Below are 25,781 nucleotides of genomic sequence, written 5' to 3' on the forward strand. Positions count from 1 at the left end.
AGCTGGCATTTTTTTCCCTAATAATCTATTAATTCCCATCCCTAATCCAATTTAGTGTGAGCACTTTGTGCTCACTCTGATCTATTCTAAAGTGATATGCAAATACATCTTCACACTTAAGTTTTAATCAGAAAACCACTAATGAAATCTTCTTAGGAAAATAAATCCTGAAGTCATTACTGGTCAATAATAAATGTGCTGAAATATGAGAATGTGGTAATCAAATTGGTCATTTCAGTTCACTTCATCTACCACACGCACAAAATAAAGAGCCTAGAACACGAATATTGCTATGAAAGCCTGGGAGGGTTCCGTGTTTTCTTTCTAGACTTGAGGGCATCTCTTTATAATCTTGCAGGCTGTTTCATGCAATTTTAACTGTCATAATGTTTACTACCTTCAGCCATTCTTTCACTGATAAGTTTTTCACTATGTGACATCATTTTGAATCTCATTATTTCAAGATTATATTGCAGGTTGGAAGTTATGGATGAAAGTATTTTAAGGCAGATATTTGTCTCTTGGAAAACAAAAACAAAAGAATGACATTTTCTGTCCTGAGACCACTATAAATATTCAATATCTCTTTGGGACACAATTGCTTTTGCTCTTGGAGTGCCATCAGAATGCTCTACAACAATGACAAGATTCTCAAGAGACACAGGGTGTAGAGCTGGTGGACAGTGAAATTTGGTGTGTAGTTGCTTTTGAAAGCTGTGACCCGGTGATGATGGGGTTTGTCACAGACATTGGGTGTCTAGGCAACTGTTGTTTCCTTTACAGTTGCTAATGAGACTTTTCTCATAGTGTGGGTACAATAGCGCAAATACTAGAATTTATATTATGTCAAAATCTGATACACAGTCACTGGCCTTGATTATTGACATATTTACAAAATAATGTAAGAAATAATTGCTCTCTTGACATAATTATTTAATCGTCTAAATCAACGAACAAATCATGTGACTGTTTTACGGTTCATATAGAAATTTGTAGGGTGACTGTTTTTGTGTCTAAAAGAAAATATCTTTGTATGATTACTAGTGACATATCTATTTTAATTCAAGTGCTCTGCTGTCATCTGAAATAAAGTTATACAATTTAAACAAACCCATGTGAATACATTCTTGTCCGTTGTTTATGCCAGTTTCTAAATGTTTACTTAATTATTTATTTTCCAAGGCCTTGAGTGATGTCTGATGACTCATAAGAGAGAAGAAAATCAATAAATAATGAGCACAGTCTATAGGAACTTAGGTAGAAGTACAAGAAGAAAAACAGAGCATATGTTGAGTCCATTATGAAGATCGTATTTACATAAATTTCCCATAAAGTCTACTGATGGAGAATAAATGACTCTAAAGGGAAAATATGAGCATTAACAAAGCAATGAAGTTTTCATTAAGTAGAAAGAGACACATTAAAGAGTTGAGTTAAGCTTCGCTTATTAAACACTAAATTATATTTGGCTTATGATTTTCTTCAACCTAAGAATGGCAAGTACTTTGCAGCAAACATTTGAACTTCAAAATTCATGAGCAATAAGAGAAATATTTCTCTTATATCTGTTGAATGTACTAATTGGTCAGTGGTAAGAAAGCCTGAGTTTAGTGGCAACTGCACATGCAATTGAGTTTCATGTAATTACAAAGAAAGCTGATAGTAAGGCAAACAGATGGAAATAGCACTAAGATAGCAACACTGATTTGTGTTTTTCTAAAACATTCCAGGTGTTGTCAAAGTGGATTATGGAGATGTGTCAGTCAGAAAAACACTGAGAGAACATCTGAAGTGTAAGCCTTTTTCTTGGTACCTAGAAAACATCTATCCGGACTCTCAAATCCCAAGACGTTATTACTCACTTGGTGAGGTATGAATTATTTATTTTGCTTAAGTTATAAATATACTTTGCAAATGGAGCAATTTCTAAGGAACTCAATAATTTTTTCATGTTACAAATAAAATACTGCAACGGTTTTAAATGGATCTATTTTAAATGACTTCTCATTGTTTTTCAAGGACTATGAAGGTCTTCTATGTGGGAAATGAGAAAGTATGGGAAAGCTTAAGATTGAACAAATGGTATTTTATTATTTCTTTACCAACAGGCATCAGTGTTTTGGCCATATGTACTTATTCTCTTAATTTTTTTCTGTGTACTTCAAAGAAGTGTTGCTTTTGAGTATTATAACCATTAATATTTTCTAGATTGAAAGCAAAACTCGTATTTAAATTATAGCAAACCACTACAATTATGTAGCCGCAAATTTTGATACAATAATGTATTTTTAAACAATAAAATATATTTTCCAAACAAAATCTAAGACTGAAAAGTTTATCATCAGTTATATTTCATAAATTATCTTAAATGTCTGGATCAATAGAGATAGATGGATTCTTCAACTGCTCCAATAGTCAAATCAATAGATAATAGTCAATTAATAAACCAATAAACCCCAATACCATTTAAAATTTTTGCTCATAAGTGAAAAAATAAAATACATAAGTTGGATTTTAGTGTTGTAAAATGCATTCAACATTCATATGTCTGTACCATTCATCTCCAAAATACATTGCTTAAAAATACACAACTGGCTTCATAATTCTACATGTATACATATAATATACATGTTTAAAATGTGATATTTTCCTTTATTGATAATTTCCTACCTGCTATTGAACTAGTTTCTGATTCAATAAATATGTTTATATTTTAATTATCATCTTGTAGATAATAATAGTAAAATATGTAATAGCTATCCAGGTTCATTTCAGTATATTTGGTTATTGTTCACTTGCATGGAAAGAAAATAATGGGAGAAAATTTGATTGAATCCAAAGAAGCTGAGAGTTTTTGATGACTAATTTGAATTGACTTTCCCAATATACGATTGACCAAAGTTTTATCTTTCATCCACTAGGCATCTATTTTGTTTTAACAGAATCTTAGTTTTCATGTACTTACTATACATCGTGTAATGAAAAGTCTTATGTTTAGTAATACTGACAATATTTGACATGTATGTCTTCAGTCACTAATTAGTTCTGCTTTGACTTTGTTTTAATGGGGAGGAGACTGTCGCTGTTTCTTTCTAGTGTATAATATATGCATGTTATTTGATTTTACAGAGGTTTATGCTCAGAGTGCATAAAAATGCATTTTAAACAAGAACAGTACTCTCACACAAGCCATAATAAACCACTGATAATCTCTCATGTGGCGTTTAATATACCTGTCGTTTTATTGAAATACTGATTGATCATGGAACTCAGTCTAGCTATTTAAGAGAGCAGTGCTTCTGTTCTTGATATTGAGTGTTATTCTAAGTTTCTCAATACCACTGATAATAAATCACTGCTTCCCATTGAGGCCAAGGTGTGAGACAATCAAAGAGGGGACCTCTTTGTAAAACTCAATGAAACCACTGGGCTACTCCTGAAAACTCTTGAACTTAGTTGACTAGACAAAACAAAGTTTTTACAGCCAAATTAAAATTTTAATTTCAAGCTTTGAGCAAATAGAGCAAATGTAATTGACTTCTTTTAAAAGTAAAATTTAGTGCAGGCAAATTCCACTAGATAATGTGCTAGTTTTGAATCATCTATAAAAAATTCACAGTGATTCATTCGTTGTCTTTGCAATGTACATACATAGCATAGTGTATTGGGGAAAATCCCAAGGCAACCAGGGCAAGGCTCATATCTGGCTCTCATAGTTTCATTTGAATTCAGGATGCAGTTTTGGCAGATACCTAAGCTAGAGTGTCTGCTACAATGCCTGGGAAGAAGAACTAACTAATTATTCACTATGTTAATCAAGTGTGGTTTCCATTAATTTCACTGTTTTTAAATGACAATACCTTGCTCAATCTGGGCTTTGCTTTGTCTTGCTTTTTAGTTAATGAAGAAACCATTACATGTAAATTTGTGTGACTGGCTTAAAGGTCACTTAAGAAGTGAAATTTTGAAGTCAAGATTCAAATAAATATTGAAGCCCAGCACAATATCTCATACCTTTACTATAGCACATAAAGGAAAATAGCTACATTATACTCACTAAAATATTTTACTATATAAATTTTGAGGTCTATTTTATATGCTAAGAATGCAAAGTTAAATTAAACAAACAAAATACCTTACCCTAAAGCCAGTGTACTAAAATTAAAAGTTGATGCAGGGGTGTGAAGAGGCCATCAAGTTAGCAAAGGAAAACAAGGGAAATAAAAAGTGCCCCACATGAGCTCTCCTCAGTTCAATTTTGCTTAGCCATGGATTCACAATTTATGATGGGCATCCTGATAATGAGTTAGTGCTAAACTGCTAATGGGCAGCAGTACGATATGAGGCTTTTTTTTTTCTTTTTAATCTCTGTCATGTCTTTCATTCATCATGAACGGACTTTGTCTCCAGTGGAATTCCAAGGTTGTATCAGATGTAGAAGCTACTAGTTATCAAATTATTTTTTAATCTAATCATGGACTTCTCCTTTAATTTCTAGCGAACATTTAACCATTTAAGATTTTGCATATTTCTTTCATTTCTGTTTTGTAAAGGTCTAAATATTTAATATTGTTCTAAGTTGATAGAATTAAACATTTCTCCATCATCTTTTGTTTATTGCTTTCTTCATTCTGCCTGATGATGTAGTGGCTCATGGCAATCAGCTTCTCTATTATATATCTACACCGAAATGAACATCCGTAAAGTAATTCATGTCAGACATCATTACTTTACTGTCTAATGTTTACATCACACTCAGGTAATTGAAATATTACTTTACCCAACCCACAAATTATCTGCAATTGTCAACCAAGAGTTAAGAGCTGTGCAATTGCTCTGAACTCAATCCTTTAAGTAACTTAATGAAGCATGTGCCATTTAGAATCAGCAAGCAGATCATAATGGAATAAGGAGGCTGAGACGTTTGCAGCATTAACCTCTCTTAAGTCACCCTTTAGCTCATGTAGATTTAACTTGACAAGTTCAGATATTCTAAATATAAAGATTAATTCAGATACAAGACTGAAATATATAACCTTCTGAAATAGAATGTTGGCCCACATTTTTGAGCTTTGACAGGGTAGCATTCTGTATATATTTGTGAGCTGTTTGGAACAAAGGACTATCAGAGGGCAAAAAGAGAGCAAGCAGGATTTTTGGAGCCAAATGACTTAACACTTGGTACTTAAAATTTCCATTTGCATGCTGCCTAGACATGTTTTGACATTGGTCTGTGCACTTTGTACCGTGCTGTTGACCTCAGCACTTTCTTTTCCTCTTAGAGCCTTTAACCACATCAGCTAGTTAATGAATGTCCTCATATGCATAGTATTATATTTCTTAAATATTTCTGAAGAGCAAACTTAAACAGATAAAAATAGACATCTGCAAAGCTGCTAGGCTGCAGAGATTAACTATAAAATCAGTAACTAATAAGTGTGGAAGCTGAAATACTTAAAGGCTTACCATCCTTGGTAATCAGATTTATTTATAGATTCACAATGTTCTTGACCTTTTAATAGGATAACCCAGTAAAAATAAGTCTCATTCTAGGTCAGACACACAAATGTAGGCATTCTCTGTTCATGCTTTAATTCCAAAATCTTGGGGTCACAGCAGCTACTTTTCCATCCCGAATAAATGAGTTTGTTCATCTGTAGGTGAAATGTGTCATATTTTGATAATACAGAGTGGAGTTCGCTTTGATTTTATTACTTACGTAGTTATTGATACAAACAGCTGCGAAGAAATTTAACTATATGTAGTTTGGCATCTGAGTAAAGTATTTTTGGACTTGCTAAATATACAAGTTCTTTGTTCATTCTTTTGATTCACTCAAAATCATAGGTATATATTATAATTAATATATATAAATACACACATAAAAGCAATTAGATTATGGAAGGAAAACAATACATTATAGAGTCATTATAAGTACTTGATAAGTTAAATGATACCCAATTTATTGACAAATACATTTTTGTGATCAATATTTTCCAAAGTTCTTGTCCAAATATAAGTGATGTTATCCTTTAGTTTTACAGTAGATTTTTTAAATGTAAAGATAGATTAGTGGAATGGGGACAATCACTCTATTTTTAGAATAATATTGTTCTTGCCAATCCAGCCAAGGGGATAAAGCTAATTACTGCTAGTAAGACTTCTGGTGATAAAAAAAAAAAAACCACCACCACCCCCCAATCACAACAAAACAAACAAACAAATAAAAAACCAAAGCCTAATCAAAACCACAGAAAAACCTGTGTAATGGCTTGCTAACTTTCAGCATCTACAATAAAATGGAAAAATAATACTCTTGTTTGTATCGTTTAGAATTATTTTCCAAACAAAGAATGGTTGTGTGAAAACAAAGAAAATTTGAAGCAGACAACCAATTAAAATTAGAAGTGCCTTGGTCTTAGGCTTTGCAGTCAGGAACAAGTCAACGAATGCCTAGACTTCCAAACTACCACAGTGCTCTAGGAAACAAGTCAACGAATGCCTAGACTTCCAAACTACTACAGTGCTCTAGGAAACAAGTCAACGAATGCCTAGACTTCCAAACTACCACAGTGCTCTAGTCTCTTTGAAGGAGGGCATACAACACACATACAAGGGGTTCTTTTTTTAATTTTTAAAAATTTTGTTTCTTTTTTGAAATATACATTTATATTATTATACATGGGTAAAATAAACTACATACAGAAGGAAGAGCCATGAAACAATCAGGAATTATATAAATGTTACATTCACAGTGATTTGGCTATTTGTATGTGTCAAACTTGAAGTGAACATCTCTCCTATCTTGTTGGGTCTAAATTTCTGAATGGAGATGAATATCTATCATATCTCATCCCTATTAACTTAAAATATCTATCTTGGTCTAAAAACATCTTGACCTCTAACCTAATAAGCTTAATTGAAAGACACAAGGGGTTCTTAATGGATAAAGTTCTTTGCTGGTTGGTCAACAGCCATTTCTCAAGACTGACATCAGTGACAGGTCAGGACCTTGCCCACATTTTTCCCAATAATGCCCTTTAGGGTCACATGCTAGACTGTGGTAACAAATTGTTCATAGGTCTCTGGTTTTCAAGTTAAGCACACCATAGTATGTTTATGTAGGTCAGAGAAAAACGTCCACCATATAGGTCCTAGTGATAAAAGTTAGGACTTCAGGATTGGAGGCAAATGACTTACCTGCGGAGCCATCTTACTGCCCCAGCTTTTAATCCACAGAACTTGTTTCCCAATTCTGGTTTTGAATATCTTTGTCAATTAAGCTTATTATATAATTGTTACTATGGCCTTTCATTGTCACCAATCTACAATAACTCTTTCTTTGCTTGTTTCTTTATTTTTAAGATTTATTTATTTATTATTTATTCAGTGGTCTACATGAACATCTGTAGGCCAGAAGAGAGCATCAGGTTACATTATAGATGGCTGTGAGCCACAGTGAGGTTGCTGGGAATTTAACTCAGGACCTCTGGAAGAGCAGTCAGTGCTCTTAACCTCTGAGCTATCTCTCCAGCTCCTCTTTGCTTATTTCTTACAGGCATATTTTATAGTATACTCACTTATCTGAAAGCCAGAACTGGCAAATCCCACATTCACTTTAATAACTATATTCATTCCTTTTGTTTGTCATTTCATTGATGTAATGGGAGACAAGTTCCCAAGGTTTAAAAGTTCCCGGGAGATTATTGAAGCACACCTCTGTATTTGTCTGTACCTGTTATTCCCACAGACAATAGGGTAGAAAAGATACTTCCATAAATGTGGACTGCACCAGCCACATGCTGTACTATAGAAGATGAAACGGAAAAAGACCGGAGAGAGGGAGCAGTGCAGCTTCTCTTTCTGCTTCCTGGCTGCTATGTCTGCTCTGCTCTACTCACCCACGCCTTTACACCATAAAGGAATACAATTCCCAAGACCATCTGTGAATACCACCCTTTTTTCTTTATGCTACTTTGTTTAGGTATTTTTGGAAAAGTGACAGAGTAAAGAAAAATGAACACATCAGGTGATAAGCTGGTACTCATGAATAAATAATTTTTGTTATGGTGGAGGTGGTACTGGCTGCATAAGCTTATACGAAGGGTTAGCTTCAGCTTCTGCACATGCGCAGTTTGCAGAATGATGTGACCCTGTGTACGTTAGTTAATCTAAGCTCATTCTGACAAGTTTACTAAACCACCAATTCATGCTATTTCTATTCTCCCAGCTTTAGTGTCCAGGCAGCTTGACAGACTTAACTTTTGTCAGATACAATAACCACTTTGTGTTACACTCTGAAGGACAAGTGATACTACTTCTACATAAATTAAGATGCCACAAGCATGGTTGTAGCTTCAAGAAATAGGACAGTGTTCTACTAATAAAAATAGATATTTTTTTTAATTCCTTTGAAATGACATTATCCTACTAAAACCAAAAGAATACTAGGTCACAGACCAAAAATGAAAAATAGAAAGAAAAAGCAAAAAGAAAAGAAAAGATTAGGTGATTTTGACAACAAAATGAGATACTGAGGTAGATTCACAGACCTGACAGTCGATGGTGCCACATTCATCACTTGGCTTGGCATGGCCATTATTTTGCTAAGGATGAGGAAGAAGAAAGGAAGGGTCAAATAGAAATTAGGACACGATAGTTCCGAAGTCTAGCAGTTTGTGATGAGGAATTCTTTCCAGCTAATTTAAAACTAGTAGCAAAACGTGGGAAGGGCTTTTCGCACATATGTGGAGTCTCCATTTTGTCATCTGAAGCATGGCAGCATTTTGATGCAGTGGATTCTGGAAACTCAGTAGTTGAAGCTCCCTTTTAAGAGAAAGCTGGGAATAAAGCCAAAATCCAACAAGAAAGGCCAAAGGGGGAAATAAAATGCAAGTTTCAGACAATAGATAAACACACAAAAACAAATCAAAAAAGGAAAAGTAAACAAAACTAAGAAATTAAAAAATAGTAGAAGCTTTTTAATAAACAATCTTTAAAAGTATAGAGAAAACAATTCTCTGTAAAAAAAAAAAGTAGGAAATGGTCCCTTATTCACCTTCCCACTTAAATGTTGAAGAAAAATGGATTCATCCAAAGAAAGAAAAAATAATTGGAAAAAACTATACAAAAGAATGAATGCTTAAGGACTATATAATGAGAAGTCCATATATCACGGTAGATAGTGAAAATATGTTGAAATTTTAGATACAACCTAATAATTAAAAAGAAACTAAAATACAAAATAAATGTTGTGAACTTTAATATAGAAAAGGACAGTAACATTCAAATTTAGCAAAGCTCTAAGATGCATCACTAAAATTTGGGAAATTATCAAAAATTGAAGAACAAGTAGCCTCAGAAATAATTGCCTGACAATTGATGACGTAAAATTCATAGTCTTTACAGAGTAACCCACTGTATTTTTAAGAGCATGAAAGAAGGGAGTACAGTAGACAGATACCACCTGCAGTTGCAGATTACTAGATTAAAAACAATTGATTAGCAACTGTGCGCATGGAGCTGTGAGCAAAGAGTAGGCTACACTTAGTTTGGTCTTGGACTTATCCTGTACTCTCAGTATATGAATGCATAGTAATACCTCATTGTGGCTGCTGAAGGTGGGTTAAAGACAGGATAGAAAGCAAATGTGGAGCCTACTGCCATAATCTCAAGGACGGAAGTGGTTGTTTGGTGTAGAGGGTAACAATGGAGATCAGGAAATAAATTTTGGCACCTACACAAACATGGAGGCAGAGGAACTTTCAGATAGCTTAGATATGACCCATTAAATTGCATAGAAATCACAAAATGCCCCAATGTTCATACAAATCCAAATTGGCCACACAAATGAACAAAAGACGTCTTATTTACTGAGAACAATATTCTAAGTTCATATATGTTGAAGGAAATCTTAAGTGTCTTTGGACTTGAAAATCAAATTGATGAATCTGAAGTCCTTGGCTGGCAACATATGGCTTTGATGTTATAATAAATACTGCCCTACTTACTTTCAGAATAAAGGATTACCTTTGAGAAGTCCAGTGACAATTTGGTTTGTCTCCCCTCTATTTTACAAGAATATATTTTCCTGACATCATGTTGTCTTTATTTTAAAGTCTAATGGATCTTTTGCTTCCAAATACCTTGATATTTATTATGGAAAAATGGTTTATATTCTTCCTTTTTGCATTAATGATTCAAATTTTAGGATTATCTCCTTGAGTTACACTCATTAATGTTATTTAAATAAAATATAATTCATTAATTTCTTGTTTCTCTTTCTCCCTCTAACCCCACCAATGTCTTCCTCAGGCCCCCCTAGACTGATGGTCTGATTTTCTCTGTGACTATTATTATGCATATATGCATAAATATACACATATAACATAGTGAGTCTGTTTAGCGTAGCTTATGTGTATATGACTTCAGGGCTGATCATTTTATATTTAATAACTAATTAGGGGACTCATTCTTGGGAGAGAGTAATTCTTTGCCCATGAGACATTTTATATTTTTTGACATATTATGAATATATTTTATTTTTTCTTTCACTTTTAAATGAAAGCTCCACAATGAAAGAAATTGTGTTGATTTTGCTAATGTCTGTATTATCATACCTGAAGCAGTGCTTAATACAAGATGTGGACTTTTTTAATGCTTCTTGATTTAATCATTGAATTCATAACATGAGACAAGAAATATATCATAAATGGTAGATCAACAATAAACTGTTTCTAAAGATAATATATTTTGGGCATTCTTTTAATTATGATAAAAACATGTTATTGTAATGATTTCACAAATAAAAAAAATCCCGTACCTAAATCAAAGTAGCCATTCAAATACTTGTCCAGACTTGTCTGAGATTTGGAGGCTTTTTCAAACACTGTACCTAATTTAAGAATCAAATGCCATATACCTATTTAATTCCCCTTTAAAGTGCAACTATCATGTTAGGTACCAGGGAAGATATGCTTTGAGATTTTTGTTATCTGATATACAAGGCCTTACAAATGGCTTTACAGATCTCTCTACCTTTTTATCTCTTTCTCTCTCTACTTCTGCCCCCACTCTCTCTGGGGTACCTCTTCCCCCCTTTCATTTTCCCCCGTGTTCATCTAATAAACTCCACATAACATTAAAAAAACAAAAACAAAAACAAAACACAAATGGCTTTACATATAACACTGTAACTTTTATCCACTGTTTTTTCATGGACCAGGAACCTTGTAGAGATCTATCTTTTGTAACAGTTAAAAGGAAGTTTGATGTTGTAACTCAACCATATAGTGTATGATTTATTAACTATGTGAACTGCACACAGACCTATTTAGTACACATTTTATAAATTATTGCCTTCATTATGATTGGTCATGGGTTAGTCTTGAAAAATATTTTCCTATAAGCTTAGCTCTCAAACAACTTAAGCCAGCTTGAGAATACAATAGAACTCTATAGACCATTTGGCATACTTTTGGAAGCCTAGATGGTCTCAATGCAGTATTCACTGTGTGTTCTGTCCTGTCCTTCAGGTTGCTGCTCAGATTTTTTGATGAAAGTGTCTATAACTCTGAACTAAATAACAACCCATTGAAATAGGGTTTGAGAGTTTCTAGCCACTTCTATCTCTTACCAGTGTGATCATAACTGTTTATATTTCCTCAATGAAGTCTTACTGAAAATCTGAGGATTTTTTCTACTCCCAGGAAATACTATTTTACCACAATGCTTGCAAAATAGGAAAATTGTATTATACACACCTTATCTGTTTTCTATAAATTATATCAAACATCTCTAATTTTATTACATTTAGAAATGAAGAGCTTTGTAGCCAGTGCATAATAACAATGTAAAAATACAATATTATGTATTTCAAAGTGTATAATAAAAATATCTCTTTACATGGAACAGATTCACAGAGTTCCAAAAGCAGGATAGATAAATGAAAATATATACTTGGGTGTTGAATAAAGAAAATGGTTTAAAAATACACCACTTAATACTGGTATACCTTCTCTAGTTTCTGTTTCATATCAATTTATACTTGATTTAGAAATTTTAGTAACTTTAACCCTAATAAATCATTTTTAAATCATGTCAAGCTCGACTATGTATGAACTTTATCTTAATTGTGGGACTAATACAATATTTGGTTATAAACATTAACCTATTCTGCACTTAAAAACTTAATCTTGCTTTTGAGGAATTAGCAATATGAAAAGGTATTTATCTGGTAACATTGGTCTTTGGACTAAAATACTTTCTGTTAAGATTAGTATTACAAATAAAAGAAAATGTACTAACGTGTCTAGTCACGTAAACAGACCATGCAATTACTTTTTATTATTGAACAATGTAGAACATAGGATATAGAAATCTAAAAATATAAATTCAAGTTCAAATCCAACTTATTTTCATTTTCTTACATATGGCTCTATAGGAGTATTTAAATTGATTAATTATTTTGAATGAATTTCAAAATACTCTAATGTCTAAAAGTCTTTGATAAGATGTAAAGAGAGCTCCCCCCATTTCTTGAATAGATGCTAACTCCAATATTGTTTCAAAACCAATATTGTTTCAATTCAAGCTAGGAAGAATTTAGAAATAAGTCTAAGATTAATTATAAATATAAAAGAATAATGTCACATTTAAAACACGTTTCTGGGGGAACTTCTTATGAACTCGTATTATTTAGTTAACAGTCTGTAATTCATGAGTATCAGAATGAGTTTGTGGCTTACGCATTTGAATTTGTTTGACTCTCCCGTTTGTGTGTGTGTTTTCTTTAGATAAGAAATGTTGAAACTAATCAGTGCTTAGACAACATGGGCCGCAAAGAAAACGAAAAAGTGGGTATTTTCAACTGCCACGGCATGGGAGGTAACCAGGTACACAGCCTTTTGTTGTCAACTCCTTACTTGTGGGTGGGAAAGGAGGGATATTATTAAAACAATCAGTATATGGCCTGGTTTATGTGCCCAGGATAAATAGATATCCATTCCAATAAACACCTAATTATGTTTATCTCATTGTTCCAATTATCTTAAGACAGCAATGCTGGATTAAATGAAAAAGGCGAAATTTAAAATCAGCCTACAGTATATTATAACATCTCATTTTGTCATGATGCATAAATGTCCATGCTTTGCTCGGCTGTTAACAGAATGAGAAAATAATGTTTCTACAACTGAAATGCTTTCCTAGGGGGTTTTTAATCTGTATTTTCTTTGTTAATTTATACATGTATAAGACTTTTTAAGAGCCTTGAGTTTCAATAAATTTTGAAGCCTATGAGTCAGCATGAGCAGATAAAAATCTAGAATGAATTTTTCTTTTTTAAAAATTATTTTTACTTTGTTCACTTTATATCCCAAGTGTAGCTCCCTACGTCATCACTTCCCTATCGAACCCTGCCTCCTTCATACCCTCTCCTTCCCTCTCCTAGTCCTCACAAAGAGGAGCCCACCTCCCCTAACATCTGACCTCAACCTATAAAGTCTCATCTGGTCTGCCTGTATCCTCTTCCTCTTTAGCCTGGCAAGGCCACCATGCCAGTGGGGAATGATCAATTCCAGAGTCCATGTCAGAAGAAGCCCTTACTCTCCATATTAGGGGGCCCACAAGCACACTGTGCTGCCTTTCTACTGCATCTGAGTAGAGGGTCTAGGCACACACCATGCATGGCCCTTGGTTGGTGAATCTTTGTAGCACTCCTCTGCCTGAATTTGTTGCCTCCGTTGTAATAGCATTTAAAAAATAGGTCATGAATTTAAAAGAGAGAAGAGAGATATAGGAGAAGGCTTGGAGGAAGAAAAAATAAAGGAGAAATTATCTAATTAAATTATAATTAAAAATAATTTAAAAACTTGACAGTCAAAGCAACATTCAGAGGCTTATGCTGAAAGGAAGAGAAAGATGCCCTGAATCCTTTAGTATTGCTCAGTTAACAGCAATGTCTTATCTATTCTAAAAACTGAATAGTATAAAAAGTTAAGCCTATAAACTCTATTATCATGATCTTTTGCTTTGATAAAACTAAGATATTTAATAGAACCATATTTAAATATTTTACTTACTTTAAAAAAGAACATTTTCAAGGTTTTATTCTGAGATGTCCTTCCTATTTTATAGTTTATTCTTTCATGTTGTCATGGAAGCAATATCAATTTTTTATATTTATACAGTTATGAGTTTTTACAGGTAGCCCCCAGACTATAGAAATATTCACACTCTCCATTTTGCTTTTATACAAGAGTCATAGCAAACACAATTGTTTTTTAATTTAATCTCTATTTCTATGGTGTTTGCATATTAGTTTGCTTTTAAGAAGTCTCTGCTAGCGTTGGGTTTCTTATATAGCTGAGGGTGGCTTTGAAATGCTGGTCTTCCTGTCTACATCTCTTATGTGCTGGGATTCCAGGCTGGAACCGCCAAGCTTACACCAACTCCATCTCGAAAATGAGGCGTTTATTTGTTGATAAGGATACGTTAGCTACACCTCCTTACTTATGAATATTTGATGATTGCTCTTACTTTTTGTTAATTTTAATTAGTGTATGAAACAACGGGGTTTGCTGTGATATTTTTAATTTGTTTACACTTGAACCATTATATTCTGCTGTTATTTGCATGCCCAGTGTCCTCTCTCTCTCAGCCTTCTTCTACTCTGACGGGTCCCCTTCCTCCTCCCAAACAGTCACCAAAGTTTCATACCTTTTATCTCTCAGTGTAGTTCCTTGTTGCTCCCTTCCCTCTCCTTTTAGAGCTTTCTCACCCTTTGTAAACAGAATTTTAATTTCACTTCTTATACCTCCACACATGCATATGCTATGTATAAACTTAAACTACATACTACATATGAAAGAAAACTACATACTACATATGAAAGAAAACCTCTAATACTTGACATTATGGGTTTGAATTGTTGTGCTTCTCATGATGAAATTATTACAGTTTTATTCCCTATGGCAGATATAAAATTCTATTGTACATATCACCACGGTTTCTTTAACAATCAATCTACTGGTAGACATTTAACTGGTTCTATATTGTAGATCTGTGAATAGTGCAGCAGCAAACACATTGATTCCGGAATATCTTTGGAATGCTGACTTAGACTCATTTGGATTTATACCCAGGAGCGTAGTATCTGGATCACAGGGTATATCTATTTTTTAAAATTTTTTGTTGAAGTTTCATGTTTATTTCTATAATGACGGCACATGCTTCTATTTCCACCATCATTGTATAAAAAGGGGCCTCTTTCTCCATTCCCTCAACAGCATTTGTTTTTTTTTTTTCTGTATAAGTCATTCTAATTAGGGTAAGATAGAATCTCAATATAGATTAATTTGCCTTTACTTGAAAGCTACTGATATAGAGGTCATTCATATATTTAAATGGTTATTTGTATTCTTCTAAGGACTTTCTATTCATTCTCTTATTTCATAACTATAATTTGCTTTGTTGGTGTTTAATTATTATATATTTACAGATATGAATTTTCTGTAAGAAGAATAATTGGCAAAGATTTTACTTTCATTTCTTTTCATGCAGCTGAGTATGAAGAATATTTGCTTTAATAATTATATGTATTGATTTCAGGGATACAAGCCATAGCATGTATATGTAGGCTAGATGTCAATTTATTTTTAAAAATTAGGTTCTCTTCTTCTATGTGGATCAAACTCAGTTCACTAGCCTGGGCAGCAAGTGCTATTACCCACAGAACCATTTCATCAGTCCAATTTTTTTTTATGGAATTTTACTTGACAATTTGAGGGATTATTTCCTGTGTTGTAAGAACTCTTTCGAGAAAGGTCTTGGCAGCATTTATATCTTGTAGTCCTTTGCACTAGCAGTTCCTGTTTTAATTCTTAATTAATATACTTAATCAATTTTTAATTTATTTTGTGAAGATTGAGAAATATGGTTCTAATTCCATTATTTGACACATATATGTCCAGTTTTCCAGACACAGATTGTTAAAGAGCCTATCTTTTTTCCAGTGTGTGTGGTGTGTGTTTCTTTCTTTCTTTCTTTTACATCATTATCTGAGATTCCATCACTATAGTATGGGTGTTTATTTCTCTAATTTATTTTATTGGCTTATATAACTTATAATTTTTAATATGATGTTTTTATTGCAATAGATCCACAGTATAATTTGAGAACAATATTGTGATGCACTATCATTGCTGTTTCTTCTAAAGATTACACTGGGTATCTGCAGTCTTTGGTGCTTCCATATGAATTTCCATAGTGTTTTAAGTAATTCTTTCGAGGATGTCATTTGAATTTTGATGAATATTGTGTTGAATGTATAGATTATTTTTACTAATATAGGTGCTACCACAATTCTACCAATCCATTAGTGTTGAAAGTATGTTTACTGCATGCATTAGATTTGGTTGGTACACAGTAAACCTACAACCCCTATCCAGATCTGGCCAATGGACATTCTCCACAATTGTGTGGAAAGAAGGGACTGACTCGGAACATGAACTCTGGTGTCCCCTATTTGACCACTTCCCCTTGGTAGGGAGACCTGGTGACACTCAGAGGAAGAGTAAGCTGGTACCAGGAAGAGACCTGATAGGCTGTGATCTTATAGTGGGAGACAAGGTCCCCCCCTTCTGTCACAGACCTAGGGGAGGGGAATAGGATGAGAGAGGGAGGGAGGGGGAAAGGGAAGATACAGGAGAGGGGATAATAAATTATATGTAATCTGATTAAATTACTTGAACAATAATTTAAAAAAGAGGTCAAAATAAAGCTTTCCTCCTTTAAAAAAAAAGTATGTTTATTGTCTAGTATTGTTTTTTTGGCAACTTAACATTTTCAGTGGAAATGTCTTTCATTTATTTATTTAAATGTATTACAAGTATTTCAATATATAATCTATAGATAATGGAATATTTTATTCTGTTCTAATTTTTAGAAAGTTGGTTTTTGATTTATAGAAAATCTACTGGTGTTTTTATGTTGATTTTTTATATTACTATATTTGTGAAAGTATCAAGATAAGAGCTTTCAAGTGGTATTTTAAAGGCCTTTTAAGTAGAGAATAATGTCATGCTTCAGTATGGGTATTTGGACATTTTCATTTATTACTTAATATCTTTAATGCATTCATTTTTTCCAATTATCTTATTGCTGTAATCTAGAATGGCAGTATATTATGAAAGGAGAATATGTCCAGATTTGTTTAACTTTGGATTTTAAAAGTACTCTAACTTCCACTTATTTATTATAACATTGATATAGAATTCTCACATATAACCATAATTATGTTTGGTATCTTCCCTGTTTTTATATGTAGTTTTATCAGGGTTTTGATGATAAAAAATGATGGACTTGATAAAAGCTTTTCCACATGTATCGAAAAGATCTTGTAATTTCTGTCTTAAAATCTACACAGGCTAAGTTATATTTATTATATTGGTTGCTTATGTTGAACCATCCTTGCATTCCCAAATTAAACTTACTCTGTCATGGTAACATATAATGTCATTTGATTTTATTTGATTTGATTTTTTGCTTATACATTTATATTATTACACATATATACAATACACTACCTATAGCAAGAAGAACCATGACACAATCAGGAATTATATAACTGCTACATTCTTAGTGTTTTTGCTATTTGTATTTGACAGCCTTGAAGAAAACATCTTTCCTATCGGGGGCCTAAAATTCTAAATGTAAATCAGCCTTACTCACATCTTGTCATTATCAACTAAAAATATCTATCTAGACCTAAAAACATCTTAACTCCTAAACAACTAAGCTTCATTGTAAAACTAAGCTACCTGGTCTTCACTCCATCAGAGACTTGAGAAGGAATAAACTTAATTACCTGAGTATGCCAGGATTGCAGGTTAGTGGCTTTCCAAATGAGAAGATGAAAGAGACAGTTTGCTACCTGAATAGTCGACCCAAATTCTTTATAATGTTGGGGGATCTTCTTCAACCTATTGGCCCATTATACCTGACAGACATATTTGTGAGGCAGGAACTATTGAAGACATGCTTACCCTGTCTTGGCAGAGTTTGGCTACCGACTCTGTCTGCATCCAACTTTGCCCCCTTTTAGGCAGAATTCTGTCTGTGGTAGAAACAAGGACATTTTGTCCGGTGGCTAGTTTGCCACATTTGAAGCCATCTCCACAAGGAGGTTCTTTGATGCTCATCATCCTCATTGAATTAGGCTGGTTGTTGCCAGGAGTTAACCTGTCTCATTGTCTCATTGTCAGTGAATCTTTAAAATAGTAGAAAAACATTTTAAAATGCCATATTCTTTATGTCTCTGAGGTTTTTGAAGACCTTATCTAACTATCCTACCTTATCTTTCTATAGAATCAAATCTACCTTACCTATGATGTATATTCTTGTGATAAAAGTAGTCTAGTAATTAACATGACCGTGATTTGATCAACTGACAATTAACTTGTACAATTTATTTATCCTAAATAGCCTGCAATAGCACCTTCAAAGTATTGAACATAAACTTGTATTATAATTGAATTATATATATATTACATACTAGAAATACATTTCTAGTAATATGTATTTTCATAATAATTCAATGATTTTTGGATTTCCTCTGTCTATGTTATAAATTTCCTTATTCATCTGTAAATTTAATTCATTTTGAAATTGAAATTGATTTTTAGACACATTATATTCTGATTACTATTTTCCTTCTGCAATTCCTAAGTGTTCTGTATACTCCCATCTACACAAATGTACATCCTTGCTTTCTCATTAGGGTGCAAGCAGGCATCTAACATAGTTAGCAGTAGTAGTAGTAGTAGTAGTAGTAGTAGTAGTAATATAAAATGAGATAAAGTAAAATCAAACAAACAACAACAGGACAAAAAAACCCCCAAACAAACAGAAGAGAAAGAGACAAAGAAAAGGCTCAATAAACACATACAGAGACACACAGACATTTAAACACACAGAAATCCTATATAAACACAGAACTGGAAACCATAATATATACAAAAGGACCTGTAAGGTGTTGAAGAAAAACAAAACAGAACAGAACAAAGGACTTTGTTTTGTGTTGGCTAGACCTTAAAACATGGTTTGGATAGCCAGTGCGAATCTGTGACATAGCTGTCTGCTTTAACTCATCTATTGTGGTTCAAACTCCTCTCTCAGCTGACTGTTTCAAACTGGCTTCTCTCAGCTTCTGATTGAATTGCTCTGCATGGCCTCACACTAACTTTGTCAATATATTCTAATTGTTTGGCTTCTTCTCATCTCTGGCTCATTCTGTCTTTATCTGTGTCTAGCTTGTTTTCTTTCTGCACCCATTTTTTGTAGAACTGTCCCTGTGAAACTGTCTCCTTATCTCTTTTAAATTGCCTCTCTGTCATCTCAGTTCTAGTGAGAACAATTATCAGTCACATAAACTTAACAGTCTGAATGTTTTTATAGTGACCCATTGACGCAATGATCCTTCATAACTGCAGTCCTGATTATCTGTCTTCAACAGCAAGCAGCCCATTTCAGCATCAAGGTTTTCCAATATGCCAGTCTGATGAACAAGCTGTCCATCTTCTGCTGGTTTTTTGAACTGTTGGCATGGTGATTGGTGGTGGGGGTGGGGGGAGTGTTGATCTGCTTTCTGTGTTGATGTCTTTCTGGTTCTCTTCCTTCCTTGAGTCATGCCTTTCATAAGGAATCTTCTCTTACTTAGATCTGATCTTTATCAATTATGATGGAACCCATAGTCTTTCATCACCTGTGGAAATATAAACAAAACCTCCCTCCTCATTTCCATTGTCATGTTAAATATCTTTAGACTATACAAGTTGATATAATTCAGTAGTTTATTTTTTTCCCTACAATCCAGTGTCTCATCTAATCTTATTACCTCTTCTGTTTATCAAGGTACAATTAGATTTTTATGAATCCACACATAAACTAAACAGAAAGGGGGAAGATGTAGAGAAATTTAAATTCCACCACATGGCTACTCTGGTCACATCCAAAGACCTTCTAGCTGGCTGGAACTCAGACACACCCTTAGTAAACACCTTTAAATCCAAACAGTGAAGGAAAAGTTAGTTTGTGGATGGAAGCCACCATGTTTGAAACTGATGTCTTAATGAGGGACAGATAAAATGATGAATCAGAGAATATTTGACAGATAAGTCAGAGATAAGATAAGCTCAGCTCTTGCAAACACACAAAGAAAAAAGAGGCTACTTGAGAGAGCATTGCAGAGAGAGAAAGGGAGGAGGAAGCAGTTTTAGCAGGACAGTTGGAAAGAGACAGGGTGCAGAGAGCAATAAAGCTAGACACAGGTGAAGACGGAATGATCTGAAGATTAGAACATATTGCCAAAGTTAATATGATCAACAATTCAATCAGAAACCAAGAGAAGCCAGTTTGAATCACTCAGTTTGGAGAGGAGTTTGAGCCAGATGAGTTGAGCAGAGCCAGACAGGCAGAGTTCAGGGTGGGGGTGGGGGACAGGAGAAGGGGAGATTGTTTAGCAGTAAGTCTCATAGGCTTAAAAAAATTCTAAGCATAGGTTAGATTGGAAACTATAAGCTTCCAGGACTAGGGCTAGGTTAGCAATCAGAAGCAGAAGGCCTCCAAAATGACAATTACATCAGGAGGATAAAAGTTACTTTTGCAATATAGAGAAAAATAAGTTTTCATTTGATAGCAGTTGTTTACTTTACTCTCAGTACTGGCATCTCATCAATTCTAGTGCAGGCCTTGTGTATGCTTCCACAGTCTCTGTGGCTACATGTGTGCATTGGTCCTGCTGTATCCGCGTTTGCTTGATGACCTCAGCCCACTCTGACTCTTAGAATTATTCTACCTCCAGTCCCATGGGGGTACCTTAGCTATGAGAGGAGGGAATTGATAAAGAAACTCCAATTATCACTGAGTGTTCCACTCACTCTCCGCATCTTATCCAGATGTGGGTCTCTATATTTGTTCCCATCTATTGTAGGTGGAAGCTTTTCTGATGGTCACTGAGAAAGACACAGGTCTATGGTATAGCAGAATTTCCTGAGAAATTATTATTATTATTATTATTATTATTATTATTATTATTATTATTATTATTATTATTATTTGTTAATCTTCTTTAGCAGAACATTACTACTTGTGTTAGTCTGGATCCATAGCATATCAAGTCTTAAGTTCTTGGCCACCCAAGCTTTGTCAGTGATGGGTTCTATCTCATGGAGTGGGTCCTAAATCCAGTGAGATCTTAGTTCGTTAATCCTATAAACTTTGTGCCACCAATACACTGGAACATTTTTAATGCAGGTCACCATTGTAGATAAAAGGGTTTGTAACTAGGATAGTATTTATCTTTATCCTTTGTTGGCATGTAGATAAAACAAATTCTAGTCAGTAGATCTGAAGTCTCTAGGTAGGTACCAGATTGACTTCTTCCTGCTCAGCGAGTTATGTAAGAGTTGTCTTCCACAATAGGTCCTTACCATCAGTTTGTGGAGAGCAACCAATGGCCTTGGCAATAGACTAAGTTGTTTGATGGTTAGCATGCAGCTCTTTTGGCCAATGATTCAATTAGATGAAGCCATTCCCAGAACTGGAAGCATTTTAAATGAAAGATGTCCAGTTGTGTCTTTCCTGTTTTTAAAAGATGCTTCTATTGTATTAGGTTTCTATAAAACTCTTCAAATGGCCTTTAGTTTTAACTGTTCCTTCCTATATTACCGCTCAACTCCCAATTCCCTCCCTCTCCCATTTGATCTTTTTATCCTAGTATTCACCCTACCCTCATTCATCCATAATTATATATTTTATTTCCCTTTCCTAAGGGCATCAAATCCTTCCTCTTAGTCCTTCATTTAATGTCTATGGTTATATGTATTGTAGTCTGATTTTTAAAGACTTAATGGATAGTATCTACATATTAGTGAATACATGCTATATTGTCTCTTTAGGTCTGTGTTAATGTATTTAGGATGATTTTTTTCTAGCTCTGTTCATTTATCTGAAAATCTCATGATTTCATTTGTTTAACTGAGTAATATTCCATTGTGTAAACAAAGGTAGCATGTTTTCTTAATCCATTCATTTGTTGACGGACATCTGTCTGTTTCCAATTTCTTGCTATGAAGATCAGAGTAGTTATGAACACGGTAGAACAAGCACCTCTGTTATAAACTGTAGAGTCCCTTCAGTGTATGCCCATCTGGGTAGTGACATAGATTGATTCCCATCTTCTTGAGCAACTGTTGTTTATGGTGGGTGTGCACATTTTCACTCCCAACATCAGTACATAAGTGTTCCTTTACTCCACATCATTTCCAACATAAGCTGTTATTTGTTTTATTATCTTGGAAACTCAGGTGTAAAATGAAATCTAAATTTCTCTGATGAAAAAGATATCAGACATTTTGTTAAGTGCTTCTCAGCTATTTATGTCTTCTATCTCTTTTGGTTAGTTTTCCTAAGTGGCTTATGAACTTTTGTTACCTTCTTAAAGAACCATTACTTTTATTAAAATTTTATGTATTGCTTATTTAATCTTCATTTGTTTCATTTCATTCCTTCACTATTTCCAACTTTCTACTTCTGCTTCATTTGTTTGTTCATGTTCTAAGATATAACAAAAAATAACTTGTTTCAAATTCATCTGCACCTACTCTCCACCAATTTCTCACATATCCCTAGCACTGTTTCTCTTAATGTCAAAACTCCAGTTTTCTAAAAACCTACTATGTCCACTTGGTGCTGTATATGCATATGTATAAGCTACCTACAACAACATGGCTGACTATAAGTGGCCTATCAAAAGATGATGAATGATATTGATTGTCCAGTTTAGGCTTGAACACTGCACAATCTCATGTTTTTAATACTTCAAACAATTGTTAGTCTCTATTAATTATCATATATTACAAAACAGGCTTCTCTTATGAAGGTTGAGAGCTATACTTATCTATGGTTATGAAGTTTATTATTTAATGATTTAATACTATGGCAATTCAGGACAGTCCATTATCTACCTAGACACAGGTTCTCAGTCATGTCAATGGTAGCACAGAAGAACTCTATCTTGTCTTTGTTTGTTTGCTTGTTTTTGTTTGTTTTGTTTTTTGTTTGTTTTTTTAAGAACTCTATCTTATAAACTGAGTCTGAAATTCAATATGAAAATAATTACTCCCATTACACTTCTGCTACTATTACATTATTGGGATTAATTATTGTAGGGTGGCCATTATTATAGTTCTTGTGGTCAAAACTACATAAGACTACTGATTGTTTTTTCTCACACTAGTAACATGCTTTGCACTTTCTACCATGGTGATAGCTAGATAGTAGTCATTATTGCTGAAAACTATCCTCTTAGAATTGCTTTAGCTGTACTCCAATGTTCTGATTAACTGTGATTTCATGTACATCTTATTCTAGGAAGTTTTAAGTACTTCTTATTTCTTCCGCCAGTACAAGAGTACATTTTTTTCAACCTCTAAGAATCCCAGAAATTTTATTAATTTTCATTCCTATTTATTTTTAGTTGCATTTTGCTATTACCTAGCAAGACAAAAGAAATTATTTAAAGGTTTTTGTATCATGGAGATACATGCAATCTGTTTTAGAGATGGCTTTACAGAATAGTTAGAAGAATGTATATTTAGCTGTCAGCTAGAATATTCTGTAGCTATTTGTCTGTTCTTTTGATTTATGATATAGATTATTTTAATTCAAGTTCCTTGTTTAATTTAGTCTAGATTTTGTGCCTTATGATGAGTGAGGTTTATAGAAACTATTGACTCATTCTATAGAGTTATCTACATTTTCTTTCAATAAGTGTTTGTTCTATGTAGTTAATATCCCTAATAACTTACAACTGTTAGAGCTTCATGAATTACCAACCGTATTAATATATCATGGTCTTTATCTCTTCTGCCTAATTTTGCCTCAAAATCTGCTTATCAAATGTCAGAATAACTGTCCAAGATTGATTTTGGCTTCCATTTTTTTTTTTGTTTTTTCTACATTGACTTTTATCTTTTCATTGTCAATGGATCTAGTTTTTAAATCCTGTCAGTTCCTTTCTGTATTTTGTTGAGTGATTGAAGATATTTTATATTAAGGTTATTACTGAGAAATGTTTAATAATTCCTATTGTCACTTTTGTTTTTGGCTAGATTATTGACTCATATTTTTCTCACTCCTTGGATTCGTCTTTTCTGGCTTACTGTGATGAATTTCTGTGTAGCTCTCCTTTGTTCATCTAGTCCTATTATGAAATTATTCTTCCTGTGCTTCAGTGGTTGAAAGTGTCCCTTTCTATCCTTTGTTATAGTATTACAGTAAGTACTTTCTACACTGAGGGCTTGGAGTACATGAGCTGCTAAATTTGTGAGTGTCTTAAAATGCTCTTACATCTATGACAGTTTTAAAAGATAATTTTCCTGGATATTGCACTCTTAGTTTCAAGTGTTTACTTTCAGGCATTGAAACTTCCTATTCTATGCATGCTGGCTTTTAATGTCCTTGATGAAAGATCTCATAGTATTCTGATGTACTTGCCTTTGAGGTGAGCTGACATGTTTTTTATTACAGCTTTTGGTAGTCATTGTTTACATTGTTTTTTCTTCTGGTTTTTTTTTTTTTTTTTTTTTTTTATTCAGAGTACATCTCAATTGTTATCCCATGCCTTGTATCCTCCCATTCATTGTGTTTGGATATCTTGACTGGAACATTTTCCAAAATGAGAAACTTGTTAATGTGATATCATTCTTATAAATGAAAATATTTATAAATTACGGATATAAAATATCATCTTAGAGAAGTTGGATTTTATCTATGTTTGTACAGAGAGTAGTTCCATGTAATGCCATTATGTCTGTACTCTGTAATAGACTCGGGGATGTATGGTCATTTAATTCCTTTGAATCTTTACCTTTTTACAAACTTGAGTCATTTTGTTCCTTTTTGCATTCCCATAGGAAAATAGAAACCTATATAGAAATTTCTCAAGTAGTATTTATCATTGAGACCATACTTTTCTGTCTATACAATTGTACCTTGTACCTTACTTAATGGAAGAACTGCAATTTCATTTGATCTCCTATGCATTAACATCTAAGATTATTTGCACAATTTTCTTGTCTTAGAAGAGACTCTATATCAGTGGTTCTCAATCTTCCTAATGCTTCAGTCCTTTAATACAGCTCTTGATGCTTTGGTGACCTCCAACCAAATTTTATTTTTGTTCCTACTTCATTGCTGTAATTTTGCTAATCTTATGAATCATAATGTAATGTAATATAATATAACGTAAATATCTGACATACAGGATATTTGACAAATGACCCCTCTGAAAATGTCCTTTGACACCCTCTATGTCATAATAGCTGAAAAATTGTGAGTATCCTTTTTACTCTTGTGGATATAGGCTTGAAAGTAAATTTATGATGTCACGTGTTATAGAGCATTACAAGTATACATAAAGAGAAAATGTCACCTTTCAAAGCTTATGAGTTTAATAGGAGTAATGGCTGAACAAGACAAGCCATCATGGTGAATGTTTAATAGCCATTGTTAAGGTGCACAGAGATATTGTCCAGATTTTACTCTGGGTGAGTGTATTAGGTACCTTGAGAGTTTAGGGGGATGACTGAGTGGATGAATCCAGTCTGAAGTAAAATCAGAATGCTTCTACCTAAGGTTTACAGTCACTGTACTTATATTGATATCCATCATATTTCTTATTTTCCATCATATTGCTTAGAATTGTGAGGTTGTAATCACAG

General features: G+C 33.6%; 1 protein-coding gene across 1 annotated transcript in view; it reads left to right on the forward strand.

Annotated features, from left to right (window-relative positions):
• Positions 1–25,781, forward strand: part of GALNT13 (polypeptide N-acetylgalactosaminyltransferase 13) — a 519,423-nt gene that overhangs the window by 454,999 nt on the left and 38,643 nt on the right. Inside the window, exons 10-11 of the mRNA XM_084800140.1 lie at positions 1,731–1,870; positions 12,795–12,893. Coding sequence (XP_084656266.1) covers positions 1,731–1,870; positions 12,795–12,893 — 239 coding nt within the window. The remainder of the gene's footprint in view (positions 1–1,730; positions 1,871–12,794; positions 12,894–25,781) is intronic.

The sequence above is a fragment of the Acomys minous genome (assembly GCF_964271855.1).
Source record: "Acomys minous genome assembly, chromosome: 10".
NCBI classification, from domain to species: domain Eukaryota; kingdom Metazoa; phylum Chordata; class Mammalia; order Rodentia; family Muridae; genus Acomys; species Acomys minous.